The 27601-nt window shown below is 48.2% G+C and overlaps 9 protein-coding genes across 9 annotated transcripts; 5 read left to right on the top strand and 4 right to left on the bottom strand.

The window, feature by feature from the left end:
• Window positions 1–18: 18 nt before the first annotated feature.
• FSST1_010937 (mitochondrial carrier domain-containing protein) lies at window positions 19–1155 on the top strand (the record flags this gene model as incomplete). The annotated part of the gene is made up of 4 exons (XM_083234020.1): window positions 19–35; window positions 115–189; window positions 260–861; window positions 917–1155. 4 exons carry the CDS (start codon window positions 19–21, stop codon window positions 1153–1155), a joined length of 933 nt encoding a protein of 310 aa, XP_083080633.1.
• Window positions 1156–1469: 314 nt separating this feature from the next.
• Window positions 1470–2710, bottom strand: FSST1_010936 (uncharacterized protein; the record flags this gene model as incomplete). The annotated part of the gene is made up of 2 exons (XM_083234019.1): window positions 1470–2553; window positions 2625–2710. The coding sequence occupies 2 exons, from the start codon at window positions 2708–2710 to the stop codon at window positions 1470–1472; spliced, it is 1170 nt and encodes a 389-aa protein (XP_083080632.1).
• A 568-nt stretch (window positions 2711–3278) lies between these two features.
• FSST1_010935 (kinase-like domain-containing protein) lies at window positions 3279–4541 on the bottom strand (the record flags this gene model as incomplete). Its single annotated transcript, XM_083234018.1, has 3 exons — window positions 3279–3684; window positions 3741–4225; window positions 4284–4541. 3 exons carry the CDS (start codon window positions 4539–4541, stop codon window positions 3279–3281), a joined length of 1149 nt encoding a protein of 382 aa, XP_083080631.1.
• Window positions 4542–7014: 2473 nt separating this feature from the next.
• FSST1_010934 (PH domain-containing protein) lies at window positions 7015–8307 on the top strand (the record flags this gene model as incomplete). The annotated part of the gene is made up of 2 exons (XM_083234017.1): window positions 7015–7209; window positions 7315–8307. The coding sequence occupies 2 exons, from the start codon at window positions 7015–7017 to the stop codon at window positions 8305–8307; spliced, it is 1188 nt and encodes a 395-aa protein (XP_083080630.1).
• Window positions 8308–8962: 655 nt separating this feature from the next.
• FSST1_010933 (uncharacterized protein) lies at window positions 8963–10229 on the bottom strand (the record flags this gene model as incomplete). Its single annotated transcript, XM_083234016.1, has 3 exons — window positions 8963–9904; window positions 9962–10105; window positions 10170–10229. 3 exons carry the CDS (start codon window positions 10227–10229, stop codon window positions 8963–8965), a joined length of 1146 nt encoding a protein of 381 aa, XP_083080629.1.
• Window positions 10230–12384: 2155 nt separating this feature from the next.
• FSST1_010932 (uncharacterized protein) lies at window positions 12385–14055 on the top strand (the record flags this gene model as incomplete). The annotated part of the gene is made up of 5 exons (XM_083234015.1): window positions 12385–12741; window positions 12802–12897; window positions 12959–13606; window positions 13675–13798; window positions 13856–14055. 5 exons carry the CDS (start codon window positions 12385–12387, stop codon window positions 14053–14055), a joined length of 1425 nt encoding a protein of 474 aa, XP_083080628.1.
• A 3268-nt stretch (window positions 14056–17323) lies between these two features.
• On the top strand, window positions 17324–20224 carry FSST1_010931 (YAK1 family protein kinase; the record flags this gene model as incomplete). The annotated part of the gene is made up of 5 exons (XM_083234013.1): window positions 17324–18115; window positions 18169–18368; window positions 18421–18580; window positions 18630–19368; window positions 19422–20224. The coding sequence occupies 5 exons, from the start codon at window positions 17324–17326 to the stop codon at window positions 20222–20224; spliced, it is 2694 nt and encodes an 897-aa protein (XP_083080627.1).
• A 1295-nt stretch (window positions 20225–21519) lies between these two features.
• Window positions 21520–22570, bottom strand: FSST1_010930 (RNA recognition motif domain-containing protein; the record flags this gene model as incomplete). Its single annotated transcript, XM_083234012.1, has 3 exons — window positions 21520–21792; window positions 21845–22458; window positions 22519–22570. The coding sequence occupies 3 exons, from the start codon at window positions 22568–22570 to the stop codon at window positions 21520–21522; spliced, it is 939 nt and encodes a 312-aa protein (XP_083080626.1).
• Window positions 22571–23328: 758 nt separating this feature from the next.
• On the top strand, window positions 23329–25460 carry FSST1_010929 (pentatricopeptide repeat-containing protein; the record flags this gene model as incomplete). The annotated part of the gene is made up of 2 exons (XM_083234011.1): window positions 23329–23844; window positions 23895–25460. 2 exons carry the CDS (start codon window positions 23329–23331, stop codon window positions 25458–25460), a joined length of 2082 nt encoding a protein of 693 aa, XP_083080625.1.
• Between the last annotated feature and the right edge of the window lie 2141 nt (window positions 25461–27601).

The raw sequence follows: 27601 nt of genomic DNA, 5'->3' as shown, positions 1-27601 counted from the left end.
TTTGGAGAGCTCGGGGCCATGTCGACCACCGTTGGGTAAGCCTTTGTCCAATGCTCGCGCTTACTTCGATGTTCCCATTATGGCCCCGTTCTTGCGCTGACTTTATGACGACAGTGCCTTCATTGCTGGCGGTATCGCGGCCTGCGGCGCTGTAACCGCGACACACCCGTTTGAGACAGTTAAAATTCGGCAAGTTTAAGACATCCTAACGACTCGCGACTTAATTGGAACTTACGACTAACATGTGAATTTCTTATAGCATGCAGTTGCAAGGCGAACTTCAGAATAAGGGCCACCAGCCTCACCACTACAGGGGACCGATACACGGCGTGAGCGTCATTGTACGCAACGAGGGAGCTAGGAAAATTTACCGCGGTATCGGCGCTGCGTACATTTATCAAATCCTCCTCAATGGCTGCCGCCTGGGCTTCTATGATCCCATGCGTAATGCGCTCGCGAAATTCTTCTTCAAAGATGGAAATGCCCAAAATCTGGGCATCAACATGTTCTGCGGTGCAGCTTCGGGAGTTATCGGTGCGGCAGCTGGCAGTCCATTCTTCCTTGTAAAGACCCGTCTTCAGAGCTTCTCGAAATTCAGGCCTGTTGGTACTCAACACCATTACACGGGCGCATGGCATGGCTTCAAGTCTATTTACAGTACTGAGGGTATTGGTGGTCTCTACCGTGGTGTGCAAGCTGCTATGATCCGAACCGCATTCGGTAGTTCAGTTCAGCTTCCCACGTACTTCTTTGCAAAACGCCGTCTGGTTCGCCATCTTGGTATGGAGGAGGGTCCCGGTCTACATCTGGCTTCTAGCGCTATCAGCGGTTTTGTCGTCTGCTGTGTGATGCATCCTCCTGGTAAGTCTCTCCTGTAAACCACTGCATACTCTATTTATTAACACTTCTTTAATAGATACTGTCATGTCCCGTATGTATAATCAGAACGGCAACCTTTACACAAGCGCCGCCGATTGTTTCGCAAAGACCATCCGCTCCGAGGGTATTTTCGCTCTATACAAAGGATTCTTCCCTCATCTTGCGCGAATTCTACCCCACACAATCCTTACTCTCAGCTTAGCTGAACAGACCAACAAGCTTGTACGAAAGATCGAGGGCCGCATCCTCCCTAGCAGAATGGACATGGCAACCTAGAACGAAAATTGGACATAAATTGAGAAGAGTAGACGTACATAAATGGGCGGCACAGTTACCGGCATGCATGAAACTATGGGCACCCCTTGTATGCGACGAAAGGGAGGAAATATTCCGGGTATACATTTAGGCGGCCACCTAGGCAGGACGATCAATTGGAACATACACCACCTGGGTCGTGGGTTTTTGGGAACCAAAAGGCGGCGTGGCGCATATGGGGAGTTCTTTTTGAAATCACGATAGACAGTATGTTATACAGAACATTAAATGCTAGTATGGATATTCATTCCAATGTCTGCGAGGACACTCATATTCTACCCGTGAATCGACCTCTTGCAGCCATAGCATAGCCGGCCTGCGCCGGCTGCACTCGGTCCATCTTCAGGATCGTCGCCTATCTCACCCGCCCATCGCGAATCGCCCTCGGCATCAAGTGACATACCACAGCTGCCACAGAAAGTCTGACCAGGGACTCGCTCCAACTTTCCAGCCGTACGCACAACATTGGCAACAATACCAGAATATCCCTCCTCGACACTTTCAAAGTATCGGGCCATCACCTCTTCGATACTCAAGTCCTTATGAGAAACGACACTGCTCCCAGCTTTCGTGCCTGCTGGATCGACAGGGACAACTTCCTTTAGCGAGGGTACGAGATCGATATACTGTTTCATCTCGTTGCGAAAGATCTCGCGCAGGGGGTAGTAGACTGGAAACTCAAGCCGGCTAATCTCTTGTGCGGCACCGCCTTCAACTGCCTCATATGTGCACACAGTAGTCATACCATCGGCAACTTGGATTGGGACTGCGAACCCTCGTCCGTTAGCAACCTCTGATAGCGTCAACGCGGCGAGCGCTGTAGTGCTGTGACCCAAGAGGAGCGCTGTGCAGGCATAGTCTTGAGCTTTCTGGAGAAGAAGGTGACGAATAAGCAGACGAAGAACATCGCTACGTGCGGTGAGTGTAGGCAAAGCATTAAATAGCCGTTGAAGACGAGCAGACTCATCTTCTTCAGGGGTACCAGCATCGAGGGATAGAGTTGACCAGTCGATACTTTTTACAGACAGTACCTCTTTAAGAGGAACACATTCGAAGGTGGCGTGAGGAAAAGCACGACGGTATTCGCTGAGCAGCTTTTGGGCAGGGGATTCTCCTTCAACATGTGATAAATCCGTATCAATATGAACGATGACAGGTTCATATGGGGAAGATGCCTTGTTTTCAGAGTGATGATGAGCCTGTTGGCTGAGTATCTGAGCCAGGACACTTGATGAAGGTCCAAAGGACAAGCCAGCCAGATGTCTCCGAGTAGTGAGCGCCTTTGACGAACGAGTATCTTTATGAAGAGCACCAAGGCGTCTGTTCAGTTTGTAGGTAACAAACTGAATGTAGCAGTCGCTGACTCACTCATCAGTATGAGGAACAAACGTCATAAGGGTTCATGGCAGAGGCAATCATAAACAACTTACCGACACGTCGGATCGGTTCGTAGACGAAATGGAGCATCTTCGGCCTTGCATCTCTTACAAGGCCGGCTGATGTCCGAAGCAGGCATTGTAGGTTGGTAGTTGGATACGAATATCAAGATGGCTTTGGTGGGTTATACAGGGTAGATGCCAGGCGCGGGGTTGATATTTTGAAGAGAAAGACTGTCGTTGTTGAGAGCACAATATAGAATTGCCCGTGGGATGGTTTATGCTCAAGTAGGTATCGAGGAACAAGTTGTTTAAGCGTTAAGTAACTGTATTGGGCACCAAATGTGTGCTGGAGTTAAATTTGTGAAAAGTTGAAATTTTCGCCGCCTTCGCCCGACGAAACACAAACTACCAGAAATAGTCTTCATGGCATGATGAGTGAAAACAACTCATGACACTCACCGAAAAAAATATTACTTAAAGAAGAATATGTATATAGAACCCATGAACATGCGATATATTTAACTAAATAAACTACCTTCGTTTGAAATTATAGATTTCAGGTTTATAATGAGCATGTCTTCACTTACACGGCGCATAATCACCACAATTACAAAGAGGATGGAACTTGGATTTTAATCATCCCTTGTTAACCCCTTAAAGCTTATCAAAGTTGTGCATTGTGACTTGGTGATGGATAGTTATGGGCTAACGAAACAAACAACCAAGAATATGTCCTTGGAAATACTCTCCATCTCTGCTCCAAGCCTTGACTATAACCTCTTTGCCTAACCGGTACATGATTTTTTGCTGCTCACCTTCTCTCAATTCTCCTGGCGTCGTGGACCAATAACGCCCAAAGCAAATGAGATGAACACCAACTTGAATGATTGTACGGTATGCAAAATTATCGTCTACCGGACCGTAACCAGCAGCAAAAGCATGGATGAGCCACTCGCCAGCATCTATGTCCCTGTATAGCTTCAGCGACCAGAGCTCGGCTATGAACTGGCCAAGATCAAGAGGCCGGACACCAAGCTGAGATAGTTCCCAGTCGACGACGCGGATAGGTGTACGATCACTACCTGTTACAGGGGCGTCCGAAATCAAGATACTGATCAGTTGTTAGTTTATGAGAATAGCTACTAATGAATAAATGAAGACACTCGCTTTCCAGTCCAGAAATCGCCGTGGATAGGGCAGAGATCTGTTTCATTAAGAAGCTCCTCAGCCGCTAGATCGCTGACACCCTGGAAAACGTCCCTTGCATCGCCAAGAACATCTGGGTGCTGATCGACCATCTGCAGCAACTGTTGGTAATTGATCATGTTTTTAAGGCCCTGCCCGTCGTTATTCCCTGCAAACGTCTCCCGTATGGCGGCTTGCTTAGGTTCTTGGCTCCAGCCATGGAACGCACGAAGCCAAGCTCCTAGGGCATGGCCAAACTGATCGCATTGTGACTTGTGAGTTTGGGAAGAGGGAGAGTAGTGCTTAAGAGCGTATTCCTTGAGAGAAAGAGCATGCGGGAGATATTCCTGAACTTGGGTGTTGGTGTCGTGGTCGAAGTAATAGGTCTTCGGAGTTGATATTGTACAATACGAGTTTTGTAATGGAGGGAGCGCAGCGAGATGAACAAGGGATTCATACTCGACGGCCTGTGCTAGCATTAGAACTAAAGAGAGTAGGTGTTCGTGCTGTGAACATTTGTCTTACACATCTGGATGTTGATATCTTGAATGATGGATGCGTTGCAACATAGCCTTCGCCATGTTTAATCACGACACCATCTTGGTATTTGTCTTTGGACGATGATTGTTTGAGAGTAGCATGATACATGAAGTTGGCCGTGCCTCCAGTCAGCCTCCGAAGATCAGATACGGCAAAGCAAGTGTCATCCAGAATGTATTTTATTTTGGATGCGATTTCTTTTTTTGCATCTGTCGGATCCTGGGGCTGTTCGTGAGAGGTCATGATGTATGGTTGAAGAGGAGGTATATTTGGTGAAGCTGGACATGCAGGTAAAGATGGCAGGTGTTGGTGGTTTTGGATATTATTATTTTCCAATACTCTCAGTTGGACATATTTAGGTACTCATATTATATGCAGGTTCCAACTCATAATGCGTATGCATTTTACTTCTAGTGGCTGGGTTGTTGTTGACATTTACTCTGTTCTCTAGATCTTGCTTGGCCGGTGACTCAGTCATGCATGGCATGCAGTAAACACCCTGACACCCAACGACACGAATTGCACTAGAAAAGAAACCCAACATTTTCACCCTTTAGTCATACATATAGACATAATATCTTATCCCCAAACTTATTAGGATAGGTGGCATTAATGATCAGGTGTAGAATAGCAGCCTGAGACATCCCTATCGATGTGTGTTTCGCTTTGATGGAACTACGTTCTCCACCACGGGTCTCGTGTCCCTGGCCTTAGCATTGAATATTCAAGCCTCGATGAATTAGCCGCTGAGCATCTCATTGATAAAGCCCACAACTTGTGGGTTTTTTGTCGAAGCGCTTTGTATCAGATTAAGCGACGTATATTTAACTGTTGTCCGTCATGCACTGACTACCTAGGTTGAGGTAACTAACTGAACCTACACCTACCAATAATGTATGCAGATGCATGTCAGACAAAACGGTTGTGCATGGCGCCCAATAACCGTACATCCAAGCATACCCAGGTACATTAGAGAAAGTGAATGATGTCTTTTTTGTTGATTTAGCCCTGAACTGATTTTCTCCTTGTTCTACACAATCTGCCTTGACATCACCACCACAAAGAAGCACTGCCTGCTCAGCTTGTCCTCTTAGTTCTGACTGATAGTGACGGAGGGGGGGCAGCATCATACATAAGACTCATCTCTTAACAAGGCGCAGAAATCAGATTAGGTTAATTCTGGGTCTTGGCCGACATCGTTTGTACATCCGCCACTTTGATGTAATCCCGGCTGATGGGGAGACATGATCAACAAAGATGATGAACCTTAATTGAGAATGAACCCCCCCTCAACCATTCCTTGGTTGTTGTTTGAGTCCGGATGCGAAAAGGAATTGATTGACAATGGAAGACTTGTATCCGTTTTCAATAGTTTGATGATCCAGTTGCTACACAGATATGACAGGTAACTACTAAGGTAGGTATACCGAATGTCTACCTGAGGTTTTGATCGCTTCCTACCTAGGTTCTATGGCTTATAGTCCCGCTTGACCGCTGTATTGATTGCCTCGTAGACGCGTACACACATGCTGTAGTGCATCAGTAAAGAAACATGGCCTTTGCTTGCTTGGTTCACAGGCGACCAAAATAAATTTAACGCTAACTGATAACCATCATTTCTTACAAGAAAGCCTGAAACGCCCTTCCCCTAGTCGGCGGGCTGCGTGCGAGTAAACCTACATAACGACAACAACATCCTTGCATCCATGGCACCCGATACTTGGCATCGAACTAGAAATACCTAAGCTGTCACTGTAATTTAGCGATTGCTGTCCCTTGGCAGGCCCTGTCAGCTTGTACCGAAAAAGTACCGGGCCTGTAGATCTGCGACTTGGCTTATTGCTTAGCTTTGGCTGCCCTGTTATTACTGGATGGATTGGACCCATTGCATAGGTTAGTAGGTAGGTTGTTTTTTCCCCCTCTTACCATTCTGCAACAACCACCGTTCCCGTTGCCGATCGAAACTACAGAGGTACCTGTCCCTGTGCCTGTACCTACCGTCGTCACTCTCCTTTCCTTTCTCTTTTTTCCCCAATATTATTAGCAACACCCACCATTCCATCCATTTCATTCCATTCAATCGTCATTCAAACCTTCTCATTCGATCAACCATCACAAGCATAACTACTCGTTTCCTTTCTTTTCATAATACATCATCGTCCTCCTTGTCCTTGTTCAGATCCACCATCAACTTCTTCTTTTTATTTTATTTTTACTATCCCCTTCCCTGCACTTACGTACTCATCCCAACGACACCAAATAATCTGTCACAACGGTCAACAAAACAACCTGTCTACCACAACAACCACTGCCAAACCGTCGCCCATCTGTTCCAGACTCATCTCCTCAAGTCTCACCAACTATATTCCGCATTAGTATTACGTTCCACGTCCACGAACTCAACATATCGACTTTCACGACTTTCTCCTATAGCATCAGGCATCTACTCTACGGCATAACCTGGTTTCGCACCCCTGCTTGTGGTCCCAACCTCTCTTAACTCTCGACAAATCGATCAGTCTCTTCACGTTATACAACAAGAGTTCTACCTTTAACACTTCTGCTGATTCCCGACCGCTCGACTCGATTGATTGCAGCGCAATCTTGATAATAAAACGCCGCCCGTTTCCCACACGAACCGTCAATGTTCGTGACTCTACTATCGTCCTCATCCTCATCGTTGAACTCGATACCATACGTAGAGTCATAGTCTACAATGGCCGGAACACTTGTTCAGAAGGCAGCGCATCCGATCCATGCATCATCGCTTGACACCAAACTCGATATTTCTGCTCGACCTCGCAGCTCCAATCTTGAAGCTGTCTTTTCCCCGGTAAACAACGATGGATGTTTCGATTTTGACCGCGTGTTGAAGAGTGGTTATGTTCAGAAGCGCACACAAAAAACAAAGGTCAGCTTTTCTTTGTTACCCATCTCTCTTTGATTTCCTTTCAGAGCATCGCACTGTGCGCATCAAATGGTTTGGATGATACTGACTGCTATCCTGTCAATACAGAAATGGAAGAGTGTCTACATTGTGCTGCGACCTAATACCCTTTCTCTATACAAGAACGAAACTGAAGATAAGCTTCGACACCAGCTTTATCTTTCCGACCTTACAGCTGTCGCCGAACTTAAAGATCCCAAGCACAAGCGCGAAAACGTTTTTGGCCTCTTTTCTCCATCTCGCAACTATCATTTTCAGGCGGATTCTGCCCAGGATGCCCAAGAATGGATGTCCTTGATACGAAAGGACACGCGCATCGACGAAGAAGAGGATGAGATGTTTTTGGCCAATCCTCATTATGCGCAACAGTCCAATAATAGCATGAAACCAGTCCCCATCGATAGCAACCAGCGCAACGAGCATGAACGTTTCCTTTCAAGCTCGCCGGAACCTATGGCATCATCTGCCCCAAGATACGTCACTTCGGCAGGTGGTAGAAGAAGATCGTCGATACTTGAGTCGTCGGGAATGTCGGGTGCCGAACTCGCGTCGCATTCCGATCTTTCCGACAGCGAAGCTTTCCGTCCTCACGATTCTTCCTTTGACAGTCTTACTGCCAAGTCACCCGGCAACATTCCTACCGTCCCGCGACCAGGCCAGGGAATCCGCTCGACAAGCCAAATAAGCGTATCCAATGTCGAACAGGACCCTGATCGTGTAATTTGGCAGGGTCGGCTCTACCTTTTGCGTCATCGCAGAGGTATGCGCCAATGGAAGGACATGTGGGCCGTTCTTCGACCACGCAACCTTATTCTCTACAAGGACGAGTCTGAATATACAGCCAGATGGATACTGCCAATGTCTGCCGTTGTCAATGTTGTCGACCTTGATCCTCTCAGCAAGAGCAAGAAGCATTGCCTTCAGGTTATTACCGAGGAGAAGAGCTATCGCTTCTGCGCACATGACGAAGAAGCTCTTGTTCGCTGTATTGGCGCCTTCAAGAGCTTACTCGCCAAACGTCGCGAACTTGAGGCTCGCGCTGCCGCCACCACATCCACATGACCTGAGCGCATGTCCAGCCAGACCTTATGGCCATTGACCTACAGGACCTAATGGTGTTACAACACCTCAAATGAATCATGATCAACGTTTTCTTTTGTCATAATTTTCTTTGTCATATGCCAGCAGCCGTACTGCTTTCTTTTTGTCTGTCATTCATAGCGAAGATGCTGTCTTATACCTAGGTAGAAGTAAGAGGTGGAGCGGACTCTCACAGAGTTGTAACTTTTGTCCAGCGCCTATTCATTTAGCGAGAGCTGCTTGATTTCTGTACATATAAAAAACATGATATCCGTGGTACCTAGCACCATCCCCGTAGAAACCTTTCAATTCATCATTTTAACTTGCAAACCCAATCTTGTGATGAACCCAACACCCAAACACCTAGCCCGTTTTTATATCCTAACCTTTGAAGAAAACTGCAGACGACCACCAAAGGACAAAACAAAAAAAGAGAAAACGCCATATGGCCAAAACCAAAACCAGTTTTCGCTCGTTTAACCAAGACATAATCGTCTTGACATGTAGCAGAAGAAACGCCAGATGGTTGACTTTTGACCAGATCGAAATGACCACAACGTCGTAGTCTGGCCAAGCCTTGCTTTGCCATGGCGACTCTCAAAGACGATACACATCGGCTACTTACGTACCAGGAATATTACCCCTCACCGAAGAAGTATTGGTCGTCAAATTCGCTGTTTTCCATATAGTCGAAGTTGGTATCATCGTCGCCCCTGATGAGATCCTCGTAAGTAGCGTCGCCTGTTCCGTCGGCAAGACCACCACCACCGCCTGTACCAATATTGTTAAATATTTCATCGTCAAAGACCGAGCCAAAATTGTCATTGGACATCCCCTGTGATGGTCCTTGGTTATCTGTATTCATGGCAGGCTCCTGCTTGACCGCATTTGCATCAGAGCCGGCAGGCAACTGAGACATATTTGCCGGTGGATTGTTGTTGGTTGGTAAGAGGTCGTCGAGACCCAGGATATCATCATTACCCTCAGGAGGAGCAAATGTTGCCAGATCAAACGATGTCTCCTGCGTGGTAGATGCATCTTGCGAGTCGTTATTCGTCGGCGCCAACGTAAACTGCATGTTTGTAAAGTTTAATTCTGAGTGAGGTCCATCAGCGGTAAGGTCCATCACGTCACTGTTGTGGTTGTCTAATGACTTTTGTTCCATGACCGGCATTGGGGCCATAGGGGCAACGGCAGCAGTCGCAGTAGGCGCTGGAGAGACGCTGCTCTTCGCCTTGGGCTGCTCGGAAGCTGTAGTTGGAGCCATGCTTTGGCTGGCTTCATCTTTCATCGCCTGGTCAGATTGGCCGATATCGGGGAGCCCCATGCCCATGTCGGGAAAAGGGGCAACTGGTTTATTGGCCTTGAGTTCTGTCATGGGCTGATCCTGAGGAGGTGGAGGTGGTGATGATTCCAGGTCAATAACCATGGGCGACTTGGACTGAGGCTCAACGGGCTGAGGTGCTACGACAGGCTGCTGTTTTAGGATCTGTTGGCTCTGCTGCTGTTGCTGTTGCTGCTTCTGCTTTTGCTCCTGTATCCTCTTGATGTCACGCATTAAGACAGATTTGGCATCAATCTAGGTAGACATGAGAATTGGAAACACGGTGAGATGGAAAGGGTTTAAAAAACTCACAATATCCCATTCCAACTTGTGTAAGGCTTCTCGGAAGCCATCAATAGACTCAGGCAACTTGGATTTCAGTGTCGCTTGGCTTGACTGCGCATTACCCTGAACATCTTTACGCGAGGCCCTGAGGGCTTTACCAGTGTGAACGAGCTGGAGAGAGTGTTAGCGAAGGGTTTTTAATTATTCATCACATGAGAAAGAGAATGCTCCTTACGACGTCGTCGACCATGGCCTGTAGAACGTCCAGCGGGTCCGGGGAAGTTTGGGACGCCATGGTTGAGGCGTGTACAAAGAAAAAAGAGAGAGAGAGAGTGGGAAATGGAAGCTCAGTTGTAGATAGGCTGTAGGATCTAGTTTAAAAAAAACTCGACCTATGTATGTAACGTGGGGATAGACGTTAGACGTGTAATGAGATATTGTTCATGTTGAATAAAGGGTAGAGAGTAACATACCTGAAGGCTGAACCTACTAAGTCAAGCGCGTGTGTCGAGACGACATCACGTGCACCCGCCTGAAAGTTTGGACTCACTGGTGGTCTTACCAGTGAAACTTACCAAGTAAGGAGTTATATGATGAAGTTGTCAAAGTAAAAAAAGACAAATGAATGAATTAGTAAATGAGTGAGAAAAACTGTATTAGACTATATTTCTTTCTATACAACCAGGTGTCTAGATAGATACCTGCCTAGGCTTGTAGTAAGTAAGAGATAGTTAATGTTTGAAAAAGGTCGAACTGGGAGCTTTGTTCATCATGCCTTCAACAAAAGATGGGAAAGTCTCAGAATTCCATATTCCCAGGTACCCATTTTATTCACTAACATGTAGCTATCTCTTGGTTCTGCTCAAACTCAAACACTATTCACCCTCCTCCAATCATCTCTCAAGCCTGGCGAGCCCAACTCTTTCGCTATTTTCACAGTTGATCACAGAGATACACAATGTAGAGAGGAATGCTGCCATGTGCTGCTTGAATATATATATTAGGTTTCGGGCGCCTGTTCTGGTTCATGCGCATTCTTTGTATGCCAGGTAGTATGGAAGAAAAGGTTGAAGCTTGGATTGGACACTCCTGAGTGTTAGTTGCTGCACGGTATCCTGAAATGAATGCATATACTAAAGCGCTGGATCACTTTTGAGGCTTGGGACAGTCAGGCACCAAAACGGTACCAAGCTTGTGTCTCAGCTCAGATCATGCAAGGTCTCCTGCCTGTTTCTCTAAAACCTCACAAGCTCAAAAATGCTTGCTCGTTTTCCCTTGGACTTCTTCTCCTTCTCCCTTCGCTATAGTTAACCCCTGACACAGGGACTCAAATTGGGCGGTCAAAATATAATGAGCCAATCATTGGCCGGATCACCTGCAGGGTCTCTTGAGTTGCCTTTGGAGTTAGCAGTCTGTAAGAAAAGCTGGCTGTAAATAAATGCATCAATTGGAGACAAATACATGCAGCCTGCCTGTGTACCTTACTTTATACTGAAGGTGAAACTGTGCAAAGTACAAGAGAATTGCCATCCCGCTCATCGTATCAATCTTTGACTTTTTTTTGTGTAGAACTTGTTTTCTTAATTTTTTCTCTCCAGGGCCCTCCTTTAATTATACATCCTCCCCAACGTTTGTAGTTTTTAGAGTGATCCTGTGATAAGTTCCCTTCAAGATCTGCAGTTCCTTCTTCTCTCTTCGATTTCATTTTCTCGCTGCTATTTGCTTTCCCCTCCGCAATTCTCCCTTCAGATCGCCATTTCTCTTCCACTACAGAGTACACCGGCGCTTATTCGTTCATCGCATCTCATATCAAAGTTGGGTCTCTCTTCAAGTAGGGTGGCACCGGCTTCTTCCAGCCAGCACCCTAACAGCTCTCATCTCCAACAAATTAACGACCCCACGTCTCACGGCTGAAGCCAACATCTAAATTCATTCGTTTGTCCCGTATTGCAGTACTACCGCAACTTATATTACACCCGCAAACCCATAACGAACGATTCGAGCACTAGCAATCTCCTCTTGAATCAACCTTGCGCCTCCGCAGCTCGCGTGTCAACTTCAGGGCTTCTTCAACGACGTTGGAGTTTCCACAATAATCACCGTCCCTTGCTTTCGTCTGGACCCCGTTGTCAGACCAGGCTACCAGGCCAGAGCCAGACAACCAGACCCCTCCCTCTCTTTCTCTGTGCCCACCGTGTCATAATTAGCTCCGGGTTGTCGACTCGTCCACTTGGACCCCTGTCCTGTCAAATACCCAGGTACGAGTACATACATATTGTCACCGACCGCCGACTCTCCACCTCGACCGATCAACTACGGTACAACACAGCACAGCTAATAGGTAGCTCCAATCCCTACTCTACTACCTCTTACCTCTGTTGTCCATCTCTTTCCTCCCCCATCTCCCTGTAACACCCTCTTCGACTCGACTCAACATCACATCTATCAACATGGCCGACGCTGGTGCTCCCTCCAACCCAGGCCAGTTGCCGCCTCCTCCTCAGGCTGGTGCTGGCGCCCCTGGCTATGAAGCTGGTCAGAATGGCCAGCCTATGGCCCCTCCGCCTCTTCATATCCCTCAGAACACCAACCCGATCCCGACTGCCATCACCTCTCCCAGATCCGCCGACAATGGAGGCATTATGTCGCCCACCAGCGCAGGTGGCTTTCGTCGCGCCGCCCCTGAGCCTAACAAGCGTGCTCTCTACATTGGTGGACTGGACCAGCGAGTGACCGAGGAAGTTCTGCGTCAAATTTTCGAGACTACAGGTCACGTTCAGAACGTCAAGATCATCCCCGATAAGAATGTAAGTTCTTGGCTGAGCAGAAAACTTGTAGATATGGCGAGCTAACCTCCATCCTCTTAGGCGCGTGGTTACAACTATGGCTTTGTCGAGTACGACGACCCTGGAGCCGCTGAGCGTGCCATGCAGACTCTCAACGGACGACGAGTTCATCAATCGGTACCATACCCCGACACAACCCGAAATTCGAAGATGGACACCCAACTAACATGCTGTACAGGAAATCCGTGTCAACTGGGCCTATCAGTCAAACACCACGAACAAGGAGGATACCTCGAACCACTTCCACATCTTCGTTGGCGACCTGTCCAATGAAGTCAACGACGAAGTCCTTCTTCAAGCTTTCTCTGCCTTTGGATCCGTCTCTGAGGCTCGCGTTATGTGGGATATGAAGACTGGCCGATCTCGAGGCTACGGGTTTGTTGCTTTCCGTGACCGACCCGAGGCCGAGAAGGCGCTGAGCTCTATGGATGGCGAATGGCTCGGCTCGCGAGCTATCCGATGCAACTGGGCGAACCAAAAGGGACAACCCTCCATGGCCCAGCAGCAGGCTATGTCGGCGATGGGCATGACTCCCACCACTCCTTACGGACACCACCAATTCCCTGCTCATGGCGTCGCTAGTTACGAGGTCATCTTAACCCAAACTCCTAGCTGGCAGACCACCGTCTACGTCGGAAACCTCACCCCTTACACGACTCCCAACGACGTAGTGCCTCTGTTCCAGAACTTCGGCTTCGTGGTCGAGTCTCGGTTCCAGGCTGACCGAGGATTTGCGTTCATCAAGATGGACTCCCATGAGAACGCGGCCATGGCCATCTGTCAGATGAATGGATACAACGTCAACGGTCGCCCTCTCAAGTGCAGTGTATGCTTTGCCCACCCTGAACCCCGGTTTATTGCACAGGACCACAGCTGACAATTGTTTTTTCTTAGTGGGGCAAGGACAAGACACCCAATGCTCAGGGAGGCTTTGACCCTGCCCAACCTTTCAGCCCCCAGAGTGCCCAAGCTCCAGGCTTCCCCGGCACGCCTACCGGCTACTATCCCCAGTATGGTGGTGAGTTGAGGTACAATCATAATTATACTGTATAGTAGCTAACGATTGCGATGACAGCCCAGTACGGCGGACAGCCTGGTAACTACGGTGGCCCGCAAGCTGGATCGCCAGCGGGTTATGCTGGCTCGCCGATGGGATATGCTGCCCCTCAGAGTGCTGGCGGCTATGGAAGAGGTCAGCAACCTCCTAATGCTGAATGGGCCCAGCCTCGCCCCGGTCAGAACTTCAACAACGGATTTGGTGGTTATCAGGCCTAGGAGGCAATGACCAAATCAGTGCAAGACAAGTCAAAAAGCCGGATGAAGGCTGGGCAAGGTAATGACTGAGCTGTTGCGCGAGATCATGGCGCGGGTCGGGCTTCTTTCTATCCGTTTTTCATGACCCTCTTTCTTCTTTCTCACCTTTTTGTGGATTCTTTTCTCGCGCTTGCTTCTGCTGTTTCTGTTGCTTCCGTTACTTTTTTCTCAGTATCTCCAAGCATTACTACAGTATGGGCCTGTGATACCCCCTTTCCGTGTTCTGGGAGAAAAGGGCAAATTTCCTGTCTTGCCTTCAATCGGATGTACACATTTCTTTCTTCCCTTCCTGTTATGTCGATAAAAGCCAAGGAGCGCTACATGTTTCTCAGTCTCTCTCTATCTCTCTGTACGAGCGCAATCTCCAGGATACCTACCACCAGTATTTGACCTCGACTTTGTTGCATTTGGTCAGGTGTCAATCTGGCATTTCAAATTTCCTTATCTGACGAAGTCATGAGCGTTTCGTCCATTCTTGTATGCCACGAAGCATCTGATATTTCAGTGGCTGGCGAAGGGGGTGGCAGTTCCATCTCATGGATTTTCCATCTGTGTATTTAGCGGTGACATTTCTTTCTTAACGGGACCATTTTTTTCTATTTTTCACTTTTTTCTTTCACTGATAATTCTTGCTCACGAAATGATGGAACTACGACGATTTGACGACTGTGTAAGACTGATGACAAAAGGTGAGGACCCTGGAAGGTCGAGAAGAGGCGGAAGTTCAAGCTTCAATTAAAGATGCTCAAGTATCCGTACATAGGTGGGCAGGGCAGGGTTGTCTTTGGAGACGAGGAAAGAAAGACAATCGACAATTGACGTAAGATGAAGGAATAAAACATAATGAGAGCCTTCACTTAACTGCCAAACCTCGGCCTTATTCTGACACATGATTTCCTGTGTGGCCTTGATAATCGAGGAGCATGATGGCAACTTGCGATACAAGTGCATAGTAACTATTGGTTTCATGATGATTGGCATGGCAACAGCTCTACGTGTTTAGGAGACTTTTTTGGCACAAGTGGACCCTGGTCATGTCGTCAATATTGGACACGACAGCCACGTATTTGGAGCTGGATGGGCGGCAAGCTCATGAAACCCCAATGAGATGGCTGGGGTTGTACCTGGGAATGTCGAAAGTCTTGTCCTACCGAATAGGGCGAGAAGGGCCGGAAGCCGTTTGGGATACGAAACTTGATTTTTCTTCCGTGGTAATTCCCCAAGACCCTGGGAAGGACGTCATTATGGATATGGGGGCTTGTGTTGTTGATTAGGCCGAGAGAACCAATGCCAACGATATCAGTGCGTGGGCGTGGGAATGAGAGAACATCTGGGGATCAGAAGCTAAGGTCAGAAGCTGACTTGAGCATTGGAGGCGTAGCTGGCAATTTCCGGGGTAAACCAATGGGTTGCGCGTTGCTCGTGTTAGAGGAGCCAGAAGCTTCGTACCTAAGACGAATATATCAGACGGTAATGAGTTAGGTTGCGATTCACAGATAACATCTTGTGTAACTGTTGTCACTGTCTATCTGTCCGACAAGAGCCAAACACTATATCATCGTTGGGTTGTTTACCCTCGACGCATTATTACCTCAGGGTACAGAGTAACTAGAATATTAGGAGGGGGATCATCATTGCTAGATCCTTATAAAGGCTTCCTTGCCCACTGCGGCATACCCCCTTGAGGGTTCCACTCAGGCCTTGTAGGAACAGACGTAACCAGGTGGTCTGCAAATTCTTGCAGGTTTCTCTCGTATAGCACTAATAAGTGAGTACTGAGAGGTACCTGTAGTTGAAGTCAAGAAACCCGAGCGAGACTCAGTAGAAAAAGGCCCGTGGCTTTGGGGTGATTTGCTTGTCAATTACCATCACCTTATCAATAAATGTAAATTATTAAAAGTTGTGCTTAACTATAGAGCGAGAGACGAAGCCAGTATTAGCTTTGAAAATTGTGAACAACCACGAAATAACAATTTGTACTGGAAATTCTTAGTAGATTTAATGGCATGTGTTGGTGTCTAAAATTGCTTGCTTGGAAACGTCATGCATACTGAGTGCAAACTCGATATTTCCTCTGTCTGTAAAAGTCTCGTACGACAAATCTTCACCTACGTACAGAGTACAAGATATCATATTGACGGTTTGTTTTTATTGTTGCCATTGAAGAAACCTTGGTACTAAACTCAATAGGCTGGCATGGATGTGATATCACAAGTGGCACAGAGTACTACAAGGGAAGAAAAAAAGGCAGGCGCGTCTTCTTCTGCCACTATTCTTTCTTCTTTTGCTTTCCAGCCTCTTACCACTAAACTCAACTTAAACTCATTTAGGTTCAGCTTCACGAGCAACACACGAGTCTTCAATCATCAACTGATGGGTGCAATGGATTCTTTCATTTGTAAAATTCTTTGATTAGAATTCAGCACATCTTCTTATATCGAACCTCATACCTAAGTCAACGTTTGCGTCACACCTCTACAATAACAACACAAGAGTCTTAGTAGTCTGTCTGCGCCAGCTACATTACCTACTTACTACCTGACGTGCCCGTACCCACCCCCAGGCCTTGGCTTGGGCCTCCACTGGTTACTGATTGCGGTGCCCAATCCTCCCGCCCCCTCATCTCTTGCTGTGCTGTGCTGTGCTTTGCTTTACGGCTGCGGTGCAATATTGCGAGGATTCGGTGCGCTGATTCAAATATCTTTTATCTTCTACACTGCACCACATACGGTAGCACACTGACGTTAGTTCTATTCGGACGGCCTGGGTTAGCCCGCTTTTACTATTGCTTGACTTGGCTACTACGGGACCGACTGTACGCGACAAGACCCAACTCGATCCATCTCCAACATTGCATCCGACCCAACCAGCAGCCGGCCAACCATTTGCTCTCTGTACTGTATTGTATTCGTTGCTAGCAGCCAACTTAGCTACCCAATACTCAACGCTATACTCTGTACTACACTGCGCTTTCTCCTCTTGCTCTCATTTTTCTTACTCCTCAATCCTACGCCCTGCCACTCCAAATCATTGGGATACAATCGACCGTCGACATCATCGTCAGCGCCCGATAACCACGCACTGCCCACCCCACTCTTGACAGCAAGAGCTTCAACGATTTCGCTGCTGACCACCAATTGCCTCGACTTCATCGCGGCCACCCCTGACGCTGTCGCTCTAAGCTGCTTCACCCAGCTTCCATAGCAGCAACAGTCAGTCAGTGAGTGTCATGGATCCCCAGTGGCAGCAATATCCCGACGCAAACTCGCCTGGCTCCTCGCGACGTCACAACGGCAGCAACCAGACCTCCCGAGACTATACCAACCAACCGCCATCTCAAGGCGGATATAAATACGACCAGTTCCACGGCGGTGCCCCCGTTCACTCAGCGGCTGCTCCGCCTGCTTCTGCTCCTGTTGGTAACCCTAACGCGACCGCATCCCCCATCTCACTTTCTCAGATGCCCGACGGAAACGGTGACGTCGCAATGCACGATGCCCACGATGCTCATGCCGGTATTAAATACCCCATGAGACCTCATCACCAATCCCATCAATCGGGCAGCCGTCCCGTTAATCTTCATTCTCCCCAGGAGTCTTCTGCTGCTCAACGATACTCGCCCATGGAGACTTTGTCCCCCACTTCGCCGTACGCGCCCAAATCTGCTTCCAACAGCCAATTCACCAGCCCGACACAGCGACAGTCGCCCACACGCCAGCCCGATTACTCTCAGTCTCCTTACTTCCCCGGTGCTCGTCAACATCAGCCAGGACAGCATCTGCCTCCTATCAACCCCTACGCGTCTAGTGGCCACCAGGAAAACTATCCCTCATCCGCTGTCAGCCACCTCGACGCTGCCTTCAACCTCGATCCTAAGTCTCCGCGCCGGCCGGTTCCTCAGCAAGTGACCAGAGGTCCTGTTCCAGAATTCAAGCCATTGTCATCCTCTACCGACTTGCAACCCAAAATTAATTTGCAGCCAGCCTTTCGTCGTGCCAATCCTGAGGGCGGCTTTATCAGCGTATGTTCATGTCCTCAATCCTTTTCACAGTTTCATGCTCACCATTTTTACAGCCCCTTCAGGCACTCACCGTTCAACTGCCTGCTACCTACCGTATTTGCAACCCGAGCTTCAAATACGAGTCGTCTCGCAATCCCCGTAGAGTGTTGACAAAACCCAGCAAGGGCACCAAGAATGATGGTTACGACAACGAAGACAGCGATTACATTCTTTATGTAAACGATATTCTTGGTTCCGAGGAGGCTGGCCACAAGTAAGTCATACTTGGGCCCATTGTGGGCTCTTGTCTCTAACCTTCGTCACAGGAATCGTTATCTCATTCTGGACGTCTTGGGCCAGGGTACTTTCGGCCAAGTTGTCAAATGTCAGAATCTCAAGACACAGGAGGTGGTTGCCGTTAAGGTTATCAAAAACCGCACCGCCTACTTCAACCAGAGTATGATGGAGGTTTCCGTCCTTGACTTGGTATGAGATTCTCAATCTGGTGATAAGCACAAACACTAATAAGTCGCAGCTCAACACGAAACTCGACAAGAATGACGACCACCATCTGCTGCGCCTAAAGGATACTTTTATCCATCGACAGCATCTCTGCCTGGTTTTTGAGCTTCTGAGTGTCAACCTCTACGAACTTATCAAGCAGAACCAGTTCAGAGGCCTCAGCACCACGCTGGTTCGCGTGTTTGCTCAGCAGCTTCTCAATGGTCTAGCGCTGTTGAACAAGGCTCGTCTGATTCATTGTGATTTGAAGCCCGAAAACATTCTTCTTAAAAACCTCGAGAGCCCTATCATCAAGATTATCGATTTTGGCTCAGCTTGCGACGAGCGACAGACTGTCTACACTTATATCCAATCACGATTCTATCGATCTCCGGAAGTGCTGCTTGGTCTGCCATACTCGTCAGCCATCGATATGTGGTCTCTGGGATGTATTGTGGTGGAGCTCTTCCTGGGCCTTCCTTTGTTTCCCGGATCTTCTGAGTACAATCAGGTTTCGCGCATTGTCGAGATGCTAGGAAACCCCCCGAACTGGATGATCGAGATGGGCAAGCAGGCAGGCGACTTTTTCGAAAAGCGACAGGATGAGTTTGGACGACGGACGTACCAGCTGAAGCCAATGGAACAATACGCCCGGGAGCGCAACACTAAAGAGCAACCCAGCAAGAAGTATTTCCAGGCCAACACTCTTCCCGAGATTATCAAAACTTATCCCATGCCCCGAAAGAACATGAAGCAAAGCGAGATCGACAGAGGTAAGATAAAATTCAGACGATGACTCGAACGCGGCTGACACAAACTGAAACAGAAATGAACAATCGCATTGCATTTATCGATTTTGTTCGAGGCCTTCTAACAATTAATCCTCTGGAAAGATGGTCTCCGCAGCAAGCCAAGCTTCACCCTTTCATTACTCAGCAGAAGTTCACTGGCCCTTTTATACCACCAATGAACCTCAAGTCAAGCTCTCTGAACAGATCGCCGGCGCCCGGTACACAGCAGCAGCAGCAGGCCGAGGCGCTCAGCAAGCAGCGGGCGCAAGCGGCGCAACAGCAAGCTGCCTCGGCCGCTCCTAACCCCTACCCAGCAAACGCCAATCAATATGCGCAGCAGGGGCATACGCAACCGCAAATGTACGGAAACAACATGTATCCCCAGGGAAGTAGCCATGGCAGTATGCCCTCGCCATATGGCCAGCAACATGGCCAGTATGGACAAATGCCTGTTTCCCAACAACCCCAGCAGGTGCCTCAAGGCCAGTATGCGCAAATGCCCCAGCCCAATATGTATCAGCATCAGCAAGGGGGAATTAGACCCGTGCGTCAACGCGCATCTACCATGGAGCAGCAACAGAGCGGCATCCCAGCCGCTATTCAACGAGTCGCAAGCCATCTTGATCCCAGTCAACCAATTCGTCTACAGCCCAGCCCAGCGTATTACCCGCCTACTGGGGAAAGCATGACGGGTGGCAATGTCGATAACCGAATGGCAGCAAACCGAAGAGGGAGCCGCGTACAGCAAGGGGGTCGGGGCAACAGAGACTTCATTCGCAACCTGGAAGAGCGTACTCTAGAAGAAGGTTTTATGGGAAATCAGAACACGTGGCATTGAAATGGTGTAGTTTGACGAGGGGCCAGATGCATGTGCCAACTTATGATGAAGGCGCCTTCACTTGACGAACAACGAACCGCCACCGACGTTTGTACTTGGCGGCAGCAGGACAGACCAATGTTCATGGTTGGTGGTTAAAAAAGGCTGAATGATGGTTCTAGTATAATAGGGATCCGTTCCTCCTTTTAATCCGCAAGCGCCACGAAACAGGGCGCCACGTATCGTCGGGAGTCTATTCAGGCGATGCTGGCCGAATATGTTGGAGCAACCGAAGAGGAGGGCTGGAAGAAACTCAGCGCCAAGGGCGTATTCAATGGATTGGAAGTCGGGATTCTGAGAAGTCCAGTTGCAATTTCGAGGCCAATAGGACCGTATCAGTCAGTTCCATGATGGAATCTGTGAGACTTTTCACGATTTCCTTTGTCTGACATGGCGGGGCTGCCTTGGGAACGGCCGCAGGATTCAACGGGGTTACTTTTTGGCGGCGGCTTCTTTTTTTTAGTCTTTTCGTTCTTGTTCTTTTGTTGGTATAGTATTAAGGGGCGGGATGGCCAGTCAGGAATTTGACATAGTGCAGAGTTCGAAAACCCAGCGGGTGACAACGAAGCCTGCTTGAGTGCTATGTAGCCTGGCTGTAGATATTGTTATTCTGGTATTAAGCTTTGGTGTACAAGGACGAAACGCGCTTGGCATATTATGGGGTAGGAACTCTTGGTTTTCGACTCCCAATGTGTAGTTGTATTGGTGTCATCTGTTTTCTGTTTGATTAGGGAGATGGAGGCTTCACAGGGTTAAATCTGGGAGGTTGAATGGAGGTATAAAATATCACGAATAGCCCCTTATGGAAACGACTTGTTTCTTAGTTGATTCCAACGTTTTGTGTTTATCGCATGGTCGGTGCATGATATCGTAAAATACTGCCAGAAGAAGCTTGTGCTGGTAGGCACTATCGCATAATAGACCAACTATTAACTCCAAACTCCAAGCCCAAAGAAAGACAGATTCAAAAACCAGACTTGCGGCCCTGTTAGAAAACTCGATTGCTAAGAGCAAAAGAGATGAAATTAGCAAGCTGAGTGGTGGCATTTGGACCCGATACTAGGTGCTCTGTTCTTTGCACCCTAATTAATCTAGGGGAAGAAAACATGAGACCCAGTTTGATGGCAGATCAGTGGGACTTGACGTGAGCTGGTCCCGTAGATTGCTTTCTCCTTGAGGGTAGTCTGGTGGAACACAAGTTTTCTGTAACCCTCGAAGCTGCCTTTGAAAGCATGAGTCGATAAAAATAGATGGATTTATCGTCCACCGCGACCCCTTTGGCCACCACGACCTCTTCGGCTGCCGCCAACAAGGTTATCACTATACAGCTGGTTGTTCCTTGATGAGTCGTTTGTGGCAGTCTGCATCAAGTCAGGAAAACCCATTGAGCCGTCAACAACGTTGTCCTTGGTGGGCCTGCTTACGCGATTGCCGCGAGGGCCGCTAGGGGCATCCCTGGGAGGGTTGGGAGATGAGATGTTTGCTGGAGCGCCGAGCTTAGGGTACACTTTGATGATTCTACCATCAGCCTATGGATGAGGTTAGTGTGTGTGAGGGGCAATTCGACGTTTTCAAACTGACAGTCTTATCATTGAATGTTTCAATGACTCGTTCGCCACCTTCGCGAGAGGCAAAGGCCATCTCGAAGATGAGGATAGGCTTCGATTTGACTATGCGACAGCTCACAATCTCGCCTCCGATGGGAGTCATGGCGCTCTCGATATCGGCAGGGGTGGTGCCAGGAGCGAAATTTTGTGCCATGACGGTGAATGGCCCAGCAAGACCCCGGATGCTCATTCCCATGGAACTGTTGTTGGCGTTGTTCCCCTTCGGTTTCACTATGTTGACTTGCTGGGGCGCATCGCCCGAAGTGTCCATGCGATCAACAGCGGCGGATAGTCGAGCCGTTCGTCTGTTGTTGGCTCTCTTGTTGGGACCATTGGGGGCAGAGATGCGAGCGCTCAGGTCGCCCGAGATCGAGTGGTGTAGGTCATGGGTCCATTCGCCGTTCACGTTGCCCGGAGCAGTTGAGCGGGCGCCGATGCCCGAGGCGCGCTGCACCTTTCTGACGCCGACGCGACTTGCGAGCGAGGGACTCGAAGTGGACTTGACACCAAGCTTGGATGGCGCGCTCTGGCGGCGGTTCTTGGAGAAGATGCGATTGGCAAGATCCTCGTTCTTCTTTCGCTCGCGCCCTTTAGAGGAACAATGTCAGAAAGGGGAGAGGTTCTTGGGATTGGATATTCTGTGCTTACCCTCGTTGATGATCTTTTCGAAATCTGTAGCAACCTTTTTAGTTTTAGCCATGGCTGGGGAGTTCGTCAACAGAAGCAGAGTTTAAAAAAAACTGGAGAAAGGTTGGGGACTGTGAGTAGTAATGATTTTGAACAGAAGAGAATGCTTGACGGTTCGTGGAAATATAGACAAGTAAATGTAAGTAAGTTTGTTGGTATTTCGCTTGTTTTGTCTTTGTCAAGAAACGTTGTAGGGGGGTAACAAAAGTATGAGCCTTCGAACCACCACAGTGCTTCTGGCTACAAAAAAAACGCAACCAAAGAATGTAGTTTAAAATGGAGCAAACCGACTCACTAATTTCGTCTCTTGTGCTCTGAGATAGACATTGACTGGACTGTGACCGCGAAGCGCGTCTCCAATTGGACTCAAAGTAGATTAGCGGGATGCAGGGGGCCTATAGAACCCTTGTAGGATTGTAAGCATGTCCAAGGGGCATGTCGTTGTGCGCGGTAATTTAAACGCGGCAGTTCAGGCTCTGGAGGTACTATGTAGGTAGATACAACGGCTCGGTCTTGATAGGATTTCCCTTGGGTTGCAAAAAACATAACTCCACTAGACATAATAATTTGGTCGTCTTGAGTCCATCTTGGACCAGCGCTAAGTCTGTTTATTTCCGGCACCAAATTATGAGTCTCGAGTTTTTTTGCTACCGCAAGACCCCTCGACAGATAAGATAAGATACTTTTTTCGTTCTCGGCATTGCGACTCAATTGTCTCTTTGTGACAGCGGTTCTCTTTTCTTTCGATTTGCGACCGCGTATTCACTCATGATGGCCGACAAGTTGATATATGGTGGCGTATGCCTGCGCAGAGCTCTACAGCTTGTGCCACGCCGGAGACTAACTACCATGCCTATTCTCCAGTCTCAATATCGTTCCTTTCACAAAGCACAGCACATGTTTGATTCAACGACAGCCAAACCAGCGAAAACAACATCGACTGCGGAAGCGATAACCGCAGCTATACCAAAGACATACGCGCCGAAAAACAGCAACAGAGACACTCCAAGAAGTCTTGAAGATGGTGTTGAGAACTCGGTCTCGACGGAAAAGGAAATGCTCAGAGTGGAACGGGTCGCTAAGCAGGAGCTGAAATATCTGGCTGATGATCCATGGAAATTCTCACAATATGTCAGGCAAGCGCTAGAGAAAGGCAAATTTGAAGAAGCCTATTGTGTTGTGAAGATGGGCAGTAGAACATTGTCACTGGTTGTACCGTGGACCATGTTGATGGATTACATGTTGCAACAACAGCAATTGACCAAAGCAATCAGAATATTCAACGACGTACGTCACTCGAATGTTAAACTCCTAACAAAACTCTAACACCGTAACAGATGAAGAAGCGCGCGCAGTTTCCCAACGCCCAGACATACACTACTCTGTTTCGCGGTCTCGCCAGATCCCAACATCCCAAACTTGCTGTCGCCGAGGCTGTAAAGCAATACAACAACCTTCTCAAGGACAGCCGTTTGGAACCAAATACAACCCATTTAAATGCAGTGCTAAACGTTTGCAACCGAGCGGGCGATTTGGACTCGATGTTCTCCATTGTCGACACAATAAACGATTCCACACGAGCCGCGACTGCTTACACCTATGCAACTATCATCAGTGCTTTGCGATGGAATGCCAACAGCGACATTAAAGATCTAACAGATGACCAAAAGCGGTTCAACATCAGAAACTCTGTTGAACGTGCCAAAATAATTTGGGGAGAGGCCATGAGCAAATGGCGGCAAGGACGTCTGGTCATCGATGAAGAATTTGTCTGCACGATGTGCCGTTTAATGATATTGTCATCTGAAATAGATGACAAAAAGGAGATTCTTGATATTGTCGAGCAGACTATGAACGTGCCTAACTTGTCTAAAGTCCAAGAACGTTCTGCTGTCGATGCCCGCAAAACCAACCCTAAGACAGGCGCGGTTGCCAAGAAGGACGGCAACGGTGTCTATGCCAGTCCTGGTAATAATACTTTGTCACTCTTGTTAAATGTTGTGCACCAAACAAAACAGAGCAGTATCGGCATCAAGTATTGGAACTTTTTGGTCCGCGAGCACAACATAGAGCCTGATAGGGATTGTTGGATGCGTCTGTTTAGCATACTCAAGCAAGCCAGGGCTAGTGCACATGCTACTGAGATTCTGTCGATTGTTCCCGAGGACATCATTGGCCCTCGTATCTACCGCATGGCCATGGAAACATGTATTCGCGACAACATCAACCAGAATGTTATCAAGAATGCCGATCGCGCTCTCGACAACATGATGGAACGCATCGAGACCCCCGATCCGCAAACTATGCGTCTCTACCTTACCGCCGTTCAGAATACTCACTATCACCTACGAGCTCGCGCCAATGATGGTGATGTGGCTGGTGCAAAGCGCGCATACGGTATACAGGTTACTAAAGCTCTCGATCGTTTGTGGGTGCCATACCGCAAACTCCATGACCACTTCTTCCGTGATGCCAAGGCCAGAACGGACCTAAATGAAGGAATTCTGTACAACCAGCAACGCGAGGTCATTGCCCTTGCTCGTATCATGTACGGGTCTTTCAACAAGGTCATCCAGCAAGAGATGCTTCCTGAGGAAGATCTTCAAAGGATTCGTCCCATTGGCGGCCGCATCAACCGCGAGATCCAAACCTTCTTTGCCAAGCGCGAAGGAAAGGAACCCAACCTGCGAAAGACAAAGGGTCGTGGCGCAGCTGAAGAGGAGATGTCTGAGTACTACACTGTTATGGAAATAGAATCTTTCTGGGACACGACACAAGCGGGCAGGCCCCAAAGGGATAGGAAATATGAAGACAGGCGAGGCAGAGGATATGATAACGACCGCAGACGCCAAAACGAAGGCATGCGTGGTATCGATTCCAATCGTCCGAATTTGGCTAGATAGAGTGCCTCTGACTTCACATCTGGTGGAAGATCCTGAGCCGGGGAGGGCTACAGGTTATTGTAACATGAATCTGGATATGGACGCTCAAGGAGATACGAAGGCCTGGCCCTAAGCTTGGTGGCGGAAATTCATGGGCCGGGTAAAGGGGCACTTGGCGAAGAAAACGAATGTAAGATACAATCGACGTATGTACGATATTTACAAAAATACTGATAGAGGACATGACATATCATGTGGCGTTTTTGTTGGGCAATGACATGCGAATATACCCCTACTACACGTGCATTAAATCTTTGGTTGATGGACCCCTAGGTAGGTAGTTAGCATTTGGAGACCTTGTGATACAATTCACCTGCCCATTCAATTCGACTAGTCTATCTTTTGTGATACCACGCAATTAAAGAGGTCGATAGCATGCACATTATCATCGACAATGCAGCTTGTTAATCGTTCTGTCATTGATTTGATCACACCGATATTGCCTATACTGCAAACCCTATGTCATTATTAACGCCGATAAGGTATTCCATGGACCAGTCTACACAATGAAGAGACGGCCATGCATTTTCTAGAAACCCATCCCAACAACCCAAGGGTGGTGATTTCTAACATAGGCTCAAACTAATACTGGAGAATGTGACGTTGCTCCCCTGACTCGAAAATCGGGTTGAGGGCTGATTTTGAATAACTGGCTTTGGTGAAGATTGCAAGACGTCCGGGTGCAGAGAATGAACGTTTTGTTCGGACAAGGGCGGCTTTTCGAGAACATTGGGGGGTAGCTGAAGAGTTGTGATCGAGGGAGAACGTGAAGGTGAGTCCTGTTCTAAATCGTGCTTGAGATCAGACCTGGTGATCACGGATCTTGTAGGAGCCCATTGAAACTCCTTTTTAGGTATGTCAAGCCAACGTGCTTTAAAGTCAGGTTCCAAGTATGGGAGGTTGTTGTCCTTTGAATGTGCAGCCACGTCCTGAGACGACTGAGGATTACTTTTGATCCTTTTCTTCCGCTCAAGAGGTCGAAGTGTAGCGACCGATAAAGCTCTGGGCTGTGGTGTATAGATTCTCGATCGACTAGGTAGTTCATCATGAACAGTTGCCTTTGACGAGCGCCGCTGCGACTTCTACTTAACAACGAAGTCATCAGATGCCTTCTCTATACAGGCTCGCAAGGTCGACGATCTTTCCAGACTACACCCAGACAAGTCAGGTAAAGGGGCGAGTTGTGGCGGATCTTTCTCAACGATGTGAGCTGAAATTTCTGGATCTAACTCTTGTTCGTGGTCATCTCGAGTCATCTGGGATGACTTCCCGTCATTGGCGGGAGAACATGTCACGGCTGTCGTAGATTTACCCGAAGAGCTCCTGTCGCCATTCCATCTTTCGCGAGCATGACGGAAAGCATCGCTGAGATCCGCGCGGGAAGTATTCAAGGTTCCTGCTAAAAGAAGAAGGGCGGTAAGCGCTACAGAACACATGTATAGGCTCAGTGGGTTTTCTAACCTGTATATAGAATGTCTGGAACGAGTGAACGTCTGCAACCAGACAATTCTTCCCGCCTTGTCAAAGTAGATGTTGAGGTAGTGGTCTTTCGCCGTTTCGGTTTCAGCCACCGGGCAATATGTGAAGAGGATGAATTCTGAGAAGGCGATCTCTCGTGACTAGGGTCCAGAGGCTTGGTATATATGTTGTCGTTGCCGCCTGGTTCCTCGGGCCCGTCAATACGAGCTCTGCGACGATTGAGCGGCAGTCTCTAGCTGCTGAAGTTCATGCGAGACTTTGGATATTCTGGGGAACTTGGCTCGACGTCTTTCCTGGATTTCGCCCGCCAGGCACTGAAAATGCTACTGGGCATGATTGAGTGTAACTATGGCAGCGGATAATGATTTTTGGGGGATAATCCAAGAGATCAACCGTCATGTATATCTGTTGATATTGTTAAATGAAGGATTATTTTAGATGGTAGGTAGGGGTATTATACATAGTAGGTGCCTCTGGGGTCTGCATGCTTCTAATGGACAAGGTAGAGTTTCCGTCTAGTTATAGAAGGAACTACCTACCCAATGACAGCCTAACTAGCCAATCGCTACCGGCTCGAAAATAACTTGGATACCAAAAGGAAGGTACTCAAGCAGGTGGATGTT

Source organism: Fusarium sambucinum, chromosome III (genome assembly GCF_050947815.1).
Source record: "Fusarium sambucinum isolate potato_lamoka chromosome III, whole genome shotgun sequence".
NCBI lineage: Eukaryota > Fungi > Ascomycota > Sordariomycetes > Hypocreales > Nectriaceae > Fusarium > Fusarium sambucinum.
The sequence above is the reverse complement of the archived record's forward strand: the minus strand, read 5'-3'. Positions and strand labels throughout refer to the sequence as shown.